This window comes from Phyllobates terribilis, unplaced genomic scaffold, assembly GCF_046119375.1.
Source record: "Phyllobates terribilis strain yellow unplaced genomic scaffold, ASM4611937v1 Scaffold_2__4_contigs__length_985480577, whole genome shotgun sequence".
NCBI classification, from domain to species: Eukaryota; Metazoa; Chordata; class Amphibia; order Anura; family Dendrobatidae; genus Phyllobates; species Phyllobates terribilis.
Genome location: NW_027362762.1, coordinates 914,878,737 through 914,891,129, shown reverse-complemented (window position 1 = coordinate 914,891,129; position 12,393 = coordinate 914,878,737). Strand labels below are relative to the sequence as shown.

The window sequence follows — 12,393 nt, the reverse complement described above, 5'->3', positions numbered from 1 at the left end:
CCTAAATAAAATCCTGAGTGACCAATTGCTTCCAGAAGTCACAGAATTAGTAAATTGAGTCCACCTCTGTGTAATTTATTCTCAGTATAGCTACAGCTATTCTGTGAAGGCCTCATAGGTTTCTTTGAGAACATTAGGGCTCAAACAGCATCATGAAAACCAAGGAACACTCCAGACAGGTCAGGAATAAAGCTGTGGAGAAGAGTAAGGCAGGGTTAGGTTACACCATCATCCAAAAAAGGAAGCAGTATGGCACAACTACAAACCTACTAAGTCATGGTTGTCCATCTAAACTGACATCCCAAGTTAGGAGAGCACTAATTAGAGAAGAAGCCCATAGTCACTTTAGAGGAGCTGCAAAGATCCACAGCTCAGGTGGGAGAATCTATCCATAGGACAATATTAGTTTGCCACAAATCTGTTTTTTTTATGGAAGAGTGGCAAGAAGCAAACCATTTTTGAAAACAAGCCATAACAAGTAACATTTTCAGCTTCCAGAATTCTATGTAGTGGATACAGCAAGCGTGTAAAAGAAGGTGCTTTGGTCTCATGAGACCAAAGTAGAATTTTTTTGGCTAAATTCAAAATGGTATGTACAGCAGAAAACTTAGACTGCACATCATCCTAAAAACATCATCCTCACCATCTAACAAGGTGGTGGCAGTATAATGCTGTGGGGATACTGTTCTTCAGCATGGACAAGGAAAATCGTCAAAGCTGATGGGACAGTTAGATGGAGCTAAATACAAGGCGATCATGAAGGAAAACCTGTCCAAAGCTGAAAAAGACTTGATTCTGGGGAGTAGGTTAAACTTCCTGCAGGACAGCAACACTAAACATACTGCCAGAGCTACATGGAATGGTTTAGATCAAGGCATATTCTTATGTTTGAATGGCCCAGTCACAGTCCAGACCTACATTTCATTGAGATTCTGTGGCAAGAATTGAAAATTGCTGTTCACAGATGTCTCCATCCAATATCACTGAGCTAGAGTTAGTTTGCCAAGAACATTTGGCAAAAATGTCAGCCTCTAGATGTGCAAAGCTGGTAGAGACATAGCCCAAAAGACTTGCAGCAGTAATTGCAGTGAAAGGCTGTCCTACCAAGAATGGACTCGGGGGGGGGGGGGCTGAATACAAATGCCTGTCACAATTTTCAGATTTATATTTTTAAAATATTTAAAAAAACATGTATAATTTCCTTTACACTTCATAAATATTTGCTTCTTTGTGCTGGTATATCATATAAAATCCAAATAAAATACAATTAACTTTTTGGATGTAACATGAAAAAATTTGAAAAAGAGCAAAGGGTATGAATACTTTTTCAAGGCAGTGTACATTTACAAAGGTTTAGGTAATAAAAAGTTTGGAGGAAGTGCTTCTTTAAGCTGGCTATTAACCTAATATCTTTTTGTATTCAGGACAGAGGTGCAGAAGTTACATTCAAGCTATCGATTCTATAAGAAGAGTATAAGTATAAGTATTACCAATGTCATATTAGGTTGTGGAGAGGGATTTTGTTACAGATTTTGCAAGATCATTCAGAACCACATTAAAATGGGATCCAACATGTACAACATGTCCTTTAGGGAAAGGGAAGAGTTAGATATTTTTTATCTGAGTGGTCCAAATGTTTTCTTTGAAAATAATCACTGCCAGAGCTGTCATTATAGGGTCTAATAATATATGCAAGAAAAGTACTTTAACGCTTGAATACTTAATTTGATAACTGTGATATGCGTGTTTTCTAAACGTTTTTGACTCTTCTTTATTTTCAAAAAATATATTTTGACACAAACTGAATAAGATGGATGCAAACATTAAGAGCTCAATATAAATTTTACATTTGTATCATGTGAAGCTGCGCTTAAATCAATAGCCACAAAATATTTAGAAAAGGAATCTTTTATCCAACCACATTTCCAAGTGAACAACCTGTGGAACATAAAGAACTTCACAGCTGGATGACAACAAACTTGTATTTTTTTCCCCATAGCATAGTATATATTTTACAAAAAAAAAATCATAATAAAAAAGCATGGAAGGGAAAAATAAATCAAATTCCTATGCACATATGAACAAAAGAGGAGTGTCTGTGTTCATGTGAAAAGAAACTGACTGTTCATGTTAAGAATATTCTTTGTTGCATCTAGAACTGAACATAACTAAGATTGTCTTTGCTTTGTGATGTCAGCCATGACCATTTAAAAGGATCTCCACCTTCATATGACTTTATGACTTAAGTATATCTAGCAAAATTTATTATGAGTTGATATATTATTTTTTTCCACGCAAATATTTACATCAAGGGGAAGATTTTGATTTCTTGCCCAACCAACTTCTCTTTTGATACATTTTAATACTGGAACCAACGCTGGTATAAGATGAATTATGTCAAGACATCAAAGAGTTGCGCTTATACCACCAAAGCAAGAGGGTGTCCCCTTAAGTTCCCATCACTGCGGAATAAAGCTTGATACACATTACTTTCCCCTTTACAAGGCCCTTAATCCAGTGTTCCCCAATGCCAGTGCTCAAAGTCCGCCAACAGATCCCTAAAGTCCCAAGTAAAGTGGAGACGACTTCATTTTCCTGGTTCTCAAAACACCATGTATTGGGTTTAATTATCTCCACCAGTTCAGTTTTGTCACATACATGTCTATAATAAAAGTATGTCCTAAAAAATATGTAACTTGTGTCATTTCACAAGAGGAAGAGATTCAATAATAGAACGTAAACCACAATTGAAGGTTTTACAACCCCTTATTCGGAATATTAATGCAAATTAAATGCAAGGGGTATTTCCTTTGAAATATTTATGACATGCTGTATCTATCTCGGAAATCACCACTTATCAGTAGAATGGGGTCTCTTTACAAGGTTAGGTATAAATAGAGGTGGGATTCTCATTTAGTAGACATTATAAACCATGAATTTTTCCATAATGTCCGAATACCGCTTGGGATAGGAATGAGCCTTTCTCTTTTTTTTGAGAAGTCCTTCATGGTCATCTGTGTCTATGTTGGGCTAAAAGGGGTTTTCCAAGGAAAAATGTCCCTGTACAGTCAGACACAGCCATTACGCAGTACACAGCAGGGGCACATTTATAAGATTATCTCGGCACAGGAACATTTTATTTAAACACATCCAATTGTGGAAATTATTATTATTCCAAGATGTATTGTTTAAAATCATCTTTTGTTTATGGGAAAACCCATTTAAATGTATCTTGCCCATGCAATTCACATCAGGAGTGTTGGGTGCTGTTCACCCTCAATAATGATAATAGTAATAATAGTATTTTCTAGGCAATGAAATTTATAAAATCTACCTGATGATATAAATATCTAAGAAATGAAGATTCTTTTCCACACAATAATGGCTTTTGGCAATTGTTAAAAGAAAACAAAAAAACATTCTAAAAGTCATGTGAAGGTAGAAAACCCCTTTAATATAATTTTCAATAATAATCAGAATTTGAATCATCGCAACATGTGTCAAAGAAAATAAACCAGTTCAACGTATAATACAATTTGGAATCACATTTTTGACAACATAAGCGATAGTTATACAGATCTCTGTAAATATCATATAAAAATGTAAGAATATTTTTTTTTTCAGTTTTGACATATCTTACAAGTTACTATAAACTGTCTCCCCCCTGAAGACATTAAAAATATACATGAATAGATTGTAACATTTCTTTCTCTTTCCATAAAATTCTTCCATAGATGATTTTCATCATGCCCCTACTGCATACAGAAACATAGCTTTTCAGGTCAGTTTTACATTTTGCTAGTTACTGTATCTAGTTTTAGATTCCATTACACAAATGGTAACATTCAATAGCAGTAAAAGCACTAGAATCTGGTTTACATTGTATCTTCTAATATATATTTTAAATCTATAAAAGCTAGTCTAATATATAATGCATACTTATATGTATAGTAAAAAAAATATCACACACCACCATTATCAGATTTACCATCCCAATCCCACACAAAGTCTTTAAAGTGGTTATTCGGGATTATGTTATTTTTGTCTTATGGGCCTGAGAACTGATGGACAGGTAATTGCTAGCGATCCAGCTCCGGATGAAAGTGATCACGGACCGCTCAGAGATTCTGCTACTTCACTTGACCTCAGGTCTATAGAGCAGCAACACCTTTTCCAGGCTGCTCTGTCAAAGGGGCATGGCTGGCGATGTCCTGCTGATTCAAATAGTGTAAAATGGTTGATGATCTGTGCTGTTGGTTCTTTTATCCACAATAAAGATCTAATATATGGTATAAGAATGTCTATGAGGTTTTATTCTCAATGAGTTTCAAAGTTAGCAAACTTCTTCAGGGGTACCACAATTGTTGTGGTTCTCCTGAAGAAGTTTGCTAACTTCGAAACACGTTGGAAATAAAACCGCATAGACACTCTGATACTGGATCTTTATTGAGGATAACAGAACCAGTAGCTTGGAACACCAACTTTTTTATACAATTTGAATATGACATTGAATCGTCCAACCTGTGGGTATTGCAGCAGCTGAAACAACTCCATTTCAAAGCATAAACTTATGTTGTAGGTTACACAACTCACAAAGTGAGCAGTTGCCATATCCTTTCATCATATAATAGTTTATCGGATAAGTCCCTATTATGATTGTTTTGCCCCCCCAGTCTCGTCAGACATCCTGCTAATTGACAGTCGGCTACCTGCAGTTAGGCAGCAGGGAGCCAGCTGTCACACTCCCTCAACATAGCTCAATGGAAGAGAATCAACTGCTTTGTCAATGTTGTCACCAGAAGTCTTAGAATCTCTGGCAGCAGCAGTCTGTGGCCACTCTGAGCTGCAGGCATCAACGCTCAGCAGAACAGGCAGGTGGTTAGCAACTACCTGCCTCTAAGTTCGTAGACCCATAAAAGAAATATAAAATTATCCCGGATAACCCCTTTAAATGTAACAATGAATAACCTTACAATACATTTATAAAAAAAAACTGAATAAATATATACAATCAGTTCCTAATCATGAAATCCATGAATAAACCTCAAAACTCAACATATGTATGTTGCTTAATACAAATTCAGCCCATTCTGCATCTTCTATAAGGTCTTCTCTATGTCAAGTAGTCCCATGTCATTGAGAGGCAAATTTGACATATGAATCAGCTGTTACTCTCAGTACAAATGCGTCCTTCTTTATCTTTCCGCTTAGCTCTACATATTCCAAGATGACTGGGTTGAAATGACTAGCTTTGGAAAACAAAAACCCGGCCTTGTAATAATCTGTTAGGAAAAGTTTATAATAAATGTGTCTAAATGGTTGTGATGTAGGTTGTAGGCCGTCAAAAATGTTGCTTGTAGGTTACAATAATGCATTCAGTTTATTTTGTAAGGTATTGGAGGCTTAACCAAATTTTAAGAAAGATAAAGATGGACACATCTGTATCTACAGCAGCCATTAAGAAAATTCAATTACTCCAAGTTTGCTCAAGTCTTTGCAATGCAATATTAAAGAGGTTGACCATGAATTAATAATTGATGATGCATCCATTGGATAGGTCATCCATTTGACATCAGAGGGAGTCTGACATTGGGGCGTTCCACCGATGAGCTGAACTATGCTCTGACAATGGCTGCATATAACAGGTCATGGGTGGGAGTGACATTGCCACCAACTACATTTATAAGTGGCCGCTGCCAAATACTTCTGTTTATCTCAAATTCAAGTGAATGGGAAATCAGGTGCAGCATTCATTACCAGCCATTAGGAAATATTTTGGACTACTGTCGTTATGGCCGCTGTGAGAGAAAATTTCATCTGGACGTTGGAACCACCACCGGTCTTATATTGATAACCTATGTTATCGATTGCTAACAAGAATGTGCCACCAGATTTTTGCTATGTAATGTGAGTGCCCGATGATATATGGGCTTAGACCTTGATTCCAGTGATGTGTCACTTGCTGGTCTGCTTGCTGTCATTTTGACACAATCACAGTTTTCTCTGCTGCAGATCTAGCAATGCTCAGAATGCTGAGTCTTGATTAATCCCGCCCACCCCACTGATTGGCAGCTTTTTGTGTACACTTTATGCACTTTGTGTACAGAAAGCTGCCAATCAGAGATGGGTGTGGGGTTACACAGAGCAGTTGACAAGGAGGCACGAGACACCTGGTCTGGTAGAATCAGGCTTTCAGCCACTACATTATGCTGCTTTCAGATTACATTGCAAAAACTTGCTGACAGATTCCCTTTAAATTCCAGATAACCCCTATAAGAAGGAAAAGTGAACTTTTGCTTTGAGTATAATACCAGATGATATCTTAGCATGTCCCTCCTTTTATCTTTTATGTTTTTATCATCAGAATATTTTGAAAAACATATTTTGGGGCGCTTTGTCATGATTATTTTCTCTGGTGCTCATAAGCATAAATAGGTTTTACTGTAAAAAAAAAAAAAACCTGTGGCATTCCAATGTCTGATTGGTGGAAGTTCAACAGAAGGGCTCCCCAATACTCCCAAAACCAGCTAAAGGTTCTATGAAGGTTCATTGAAAGAAAACTCCAGTGAATCAATCATGCAGTCTTTGTTAATATCATCAGCTGGCTGCCTGGAAATATAGCGGCATGTTTCCTAGTGCCACAAATACTTTATTTTGTCATTGTAGGAAGCGCAGTAGTCAGAGCAATGGGCAATGAACTTATGTTTGTTCACTTTGAACAATGACTGTTTACTTAGCAGGAATGTATCATCGGATATTGATTGTTTCTAATGTTTAAACCTTTTTTGTGTTAAATGTATTCTTTTAAACATTTCGGTAATATTATTTTTCATACCACATTCTGTAGAAAAAAATAAAACACAATAATTTTTTTATATTTTCACACTGGCCATTTAGGGCTATTTTAGAAGAATACTTCATGTTCTTTCAGGAAGACTTTTAAGATGTTTTATTATCATCACAGACAGGATTACAATGACAGGTAACACCTCTATACACAGCTGCACAGAATCCACCATTCATAGTAGGTACCCGAACTGTAAATTTTCCAATGCTGAAATCTGAACACAGACTTCTCCTGGAAGACTGTTTTACAATTCGGGAGTCTGGGAAGGAGAGAGAGAGACACACAGAGAGAGATATTTATTTTCAGCTCCAAAGTCTGGGTCCCCATTGTTTTCAATGGTGTTCGGTTTCATGTAAAAATTCGAAGTTTGGATTTGAAGATCAAACAGGTGGCCATGAGAGGTGATGAGTTCTCCTTCAATGGAAGTCTTCAAGCAGAGGCTGGACAGATATCTGTCTGAGATGGTTTAGTGACTCCTGCATTGAGCAGGGGGTTGGACCTGGTGACCCTGGAGGTCCCTTCCAACTCTAACATTCTATGATTCGAGTACAGTTCTCGTACTTGTGGATTACCTGAAAGATCAGGAAATACGCTTATAGAATAGCCCTATTGGCCAGTGTGAAGATTGCACTTTTTTATACAGATTGTGATATAAAAAATAAATATAAAAATGACCAAAATTTTAAAAAAAAGGAATTAAACATAAAAAAATGATTTAAACTGTAAGTTATTTTTGATTCCCTTTAAGGGTTCTCTTAACAATATAGTGATCTGCTGCTTCCACCATCTGCTCTCAGCTTTAGTAGATCATGCTTCAAGTGTTCGATTCCCCTGCAGCACATAAAGCATTGCACAAGTCTCATTAAAATCAGAGTGCAGCCTAAGTAATATACAGATGAATTGGGACTTCCAGAGCAATATATGGTCTTTATGGGCATAAAAATGTGTTTTGAACCAAACAACAACCACTTGCACGTGTTGAGCAGCACAAAAGCGTCAGAGTTAAACAAATGCAAGTAAGATGATTAAAGCCTAGAGATGTACAGCTATTTCAGTGGTGTCTGAATTACTGAAGAAAAAGTTTGATTGCATTCTCTCTGAATAATACAAATCAGTATGAACTATCTACTGTGTGTCATAATTACATTAATTTTGCAAGAATTAACGAGGAGACTTAATTTTTGTAGTCATTTTTTGCTTGCATGCTCCCATTTGTGTACTAATGAAATCTGAATGTATTATACATTTCATAAATAAGCATTTATATATGACTCAGCTACTGTAGCAAAAAGTTGCCATCGGATTTTGGATTTAAGAAATAAAGTCGAAGTCAGAGTGAAGTGTAAAAACATGTAGAGTCAAGCAGTCCACAATCATTACTAAGCACAAGCATGTTCACACAATATTTTTAATATGAGTTGTAGAGCAGATTTTGCTCCAAAATCCACTTCCAAAACTCTTAAATGGAACCTGTAATGTTCCCAGATGATATTGACCTGCAAATATGAGGTAAATTTGCAGGTTAATAGTGTTCTAAATCCATCTGGCCGCTGCCATGAAAGCCCAGCTACCAGGATGAAATTCCTTTTAGTCCTCCCGGCAGTCTTCGGCTTTCAGTCATAGGGGCAAATTGGATGGTGCACATCCATTCAAATCTATGGGTGGGTGCGTGGAAATCATCAGACTGCACTCGAATGACATCTGTCAGACAATGTCAGATGCACTCTATAGAGAGTATCAAAAAAAAAAGCTCTCTTTTTCCGATATTGAACAACTGATATATCTTGTCAACTTGGCTTGCTTGGACTCATCTGACACATTAGATTCATAAAGGGCTACCAAATACTTGTGATGATCTCACTTAACTCCACTGGGTATCCAAAGATGAAATACCTTTTATTAGTGGTTTACATCTTCCAACAGTATCCACTAGCTGACGATTTAATGAAATTTCCATGTCCAACTTTACATTTGTTAAAGTGTTAACATTTCACATCAGATCATATAAAAAAATAAAACTTTAACATTTTTTAAACTTAATTTGTAAAAAAATAAAAAAGGCTATAATTCACTCCAACTGTATTTACTATACAGGAAATCTAAGTGGAAATATCCAGTGCTACATTATTCTCTACATTGCCCATGATCATGTTTACCAATCCCTACCGATAAGCCTGGTCCAGGCCCTTTCCATGACACGTTATATATCTTCCTGGTCTGGATTCTACCTAATGAACAGACTGTACTGGTCATTGGTATTAAACCTTATGTAAATGAGCCACTTATCAGAAAAAAAAGTATGCATTATATATTAGCATTGCGGATTTGCCAACCACAGGACGTCTTTTTAACAAGGAAAAAATGAAATATTTTATAAATAGTACACTTTATTTTATAATAAATTAAAGGAATTTTTGCAGTCATTTTCAACTTTATACAATTATACTGTTATCAGTCAGACAAACATACTAAATTAATCAACAAAACCTTAAAGTACAATAGATGTGAGTTGTTCAGGTATGGACACGGACTGACAATCGAAAGCTAATATTAGCCAATAATTGCCTGCATCAGAGTGCTGACATTGGGTGTGCATCACCAATCTCCCTCATTGAGTGATAATGGGCTGTATCATGCTATGCTTTACTGTCAGTTTCTTTTGTTTGGATGATGTCATTCGATATTTTGATCTCAATTGTTTCGGCGCTCAGAGCTTCTTTGCCATTTTCCTCCTTTAGTAATAATTTCCTACAGAAAAGATAAACATAGATCAGCAATCAAATATAAAAGGAACACTGTACTATTACATATAATGTACAAATATATCATACATGTTTGACTACACTCTGTACATGGTGATATGACTAGGATTATTGACGAACAAATCTATTCGAGGCTAATTGAATTTGAATTAAAAAAAAGTCCAAATTTCTTGTGATTCGCTTTGTGCGAATCTAAGAAAATGATGGCCAACCAGCAAGGATTACAGAGGGCCAGTAAGGCCCTTCTCAGTCTACTTCTCAGACCTTTTGTTTTTCCTCCAGTTCTTTGTTCTGCTCTATTTTTAGTTATTTTACTCACTTTTATAGAGTTGTCAGGGACTTTTGTATTGTTTTCTTATGGGACTAAAAGTTTAAAGGCTGGTAGTTGCTGATTTCCTGCCTGTTCTGCTTGGCGCTGATCTCTGCTAATTCAGAATGGTTGCAGACCACTCCCGCTGGCAATTCTGCTCCTTTGTTTCACCTCTGGTCAACAAGGCAGCTCTTCCTCTTCTGGTCTGATCTGAAAGCCGGCTCCCCACAGTTAGGCAGTGGGTGGCGATGTCTCAATCAACATGACATCAGCAGAGATGCTCCATCACCAAAGCAGAGTGGAGGAGAAGAATCTACTCCATCAAAGTGGCATCAATGGAAGCCGCAGCATCACTGGCAGGAGCGGTCCTTGACTGCTCTGAGCCAGCAAAATTTTATGCTGCGCAGAACAGGCAGGGAGTCAGCAACTTCCAGCCTATAAATTCTTATTCTCATAAAAATAAAAATACAAAACTCACAGAAAACTCATTTATTGATGAAAATAATGCATAATTTTCATTATGATTAAAAACGCATACAGCTTTGGAAATACGTTAATGATCATTAGGTGCTCTCACTTTTCTATGGATTTTAAATGTTTGAATTAAAGTGCTAATTTTAACCGGTTTAGATCAAGCTGGACAAACCCGCTTTTTTTTCATTCAATATCAGTGACATGCATTGTGCCTAACATGACCACATGTGGCGCAATACATATCATGACACGGATTCTACCTCATGTGACGCCAGTGCAGGGCCTAGTGAATGGAAGTCCTGGACGGAAGGAAAACATAAGAAAAAAGACAGATGGTAGAATCGAATTGGATGACCGGCAGAGAAATAAAAGGTATAGGCAGGGCCAAGGAGAGGTGAGCATATTTTTTAAAAATTTCTTCCAAGCCTATTAAGTTTTCATTGAGTTTATTCGATGTAAATCAAGTTTTTCTTCTGAATTTAGCAAATCTGCCAGATTTTGAGAAATTTGCCCAACTCTACCTAGGATCATACTATTTTTTTTATCTATTCTTAAAAAGTTACAAATGTGGCATGTACATGGTATGTTGTGAATTGGCATAGATGCTTTCCAATTCAATACAAACAGACATTGAGTCAAAAATGTTTAATGAAAGTCTATGGCTGACATATGCAACCATGTAGGCAAATAGTTGCACATGCCTAGGAGAAATGGTCCTATTGAATGAAATTCTCATGGTGTAAAGTTATCTTTATTTATCATTATCAAGGGAGTCATAGAAGTAATTAACACCTCCTAACTCGGACAGAATAAAGTCTAACATTGAACAGATTCTTCCTTTCCACATAATTTATTTTTTTTTAATCACAAAAATAAAATATTAGATTGTCTCTTTTTTTATTTTATTTAAATGTTTTAATCTTCTTTATCAATAGATGTGTCCACCCTAATCCGTCTGGAAATTTTGTTGAGGAATCCAATTTGTCATGATACACATTCAATGCATTGTCAGAACAAGCTAACAAAACTACAACTTACATGATAACCAATGAAAGGTCATGTACATACTAGAGATAATCAAAATGAATTATTTTTAAACTTTTTTAAAATTCACAGATTCTGGCAAATTCGAAAAACTATCAATTTAATTTGCAGTAATTAGCAAAAAAATGCCTGCCAACTTCTTACACATGCTGACATTACCTCTGGCGCAGCTACATGGGCTTCTCCTTACTGCCCTGTAGCTAGCAAATCACATGCTATAGCAAAGCCAATCAGGACTATCATAGCCTGTTTATGTTATGATCTGCAACAAAAACTAAGGAAAGATAAGGCACCGAAGCACCTGGCTAGAGAGACAGTCAAAACAACACTGAAGTGCAGCAAAGCCAGAAGGGCGGAGCTGGAATATATAGGCAGCTGGTCACGTGGCCGCAAAACACAAGATAGCAAAAACTAAAAGAAGGGTTCTAACAGTACCCCCTCTTCTATGAGGATCCTCCGGATCCTCCAGGCCCAGCCCTATCTGGAAACCTTATGTGGAAAGGTTTAACAAGCCAAGGAGCAGAGACATCATCCGTCCTTACCCAGGAGTTGTCTTCGGGACTGAAACCCTTCCAGGAGACAAGTTACTGTAATTTCCCTCTATGCCATCTAGAATTCAAAATACGAGAAATTTCATATTCGCCGTCTACCACCACAGGGGGAACTGTGACTGTGTCGTCCCTATTAGATACGTCAGCCTTTTTCAACAAGGAAACATGAAACACAGGATTAATCTTCCAGGAAATAGGGACATCCAACCTAACAGCAGATGGGTTAACAACCTGAAGCATATTATATGGACCTACAAACTTAGGATCCAGTTTTTTAGAGGGAATCCTCCACCGCAGGTTCTTCGAGGACAACCAAACCATGTCACCTACAGTAAACAAAACCTCTTTACGTTTCCTGTCAAAATACTTCTTGGACTTCTTATTAGCCTCTTGCAGGTTACAACG

At 36.9% G+C, this 12,393-nt stretch overlaps 1 protein-coding gene across 2 annotated transcripts in view; it reads right to left on the bottom strand.

Annotated features, from left to right (window-relative positions):
- Positions 1-3,887: 3,887 nt before the first annotated feature.
- The window catches only part of NCAM2 (neural cell adhesion molecule 2), a 578,411-nt gene continuing 569,905 nt past the window's right edge, over positions 3,888-12,393 (bottom strand). For both annotated transcript variants that reach the window (XM_073668266.1, XM_073668267.1), the window contains one exon: positions 3,888-9,595. In XM_073668266.1, the coding sequence (XP_073524367.1) occupies positions 9,484-9,595 (112 nt within the window). In that variant the 3' untranslated portion in view covers positions 3,888-9,483. The remainder of the gene's footprint in view (positions 9,596-12,393) is intronic.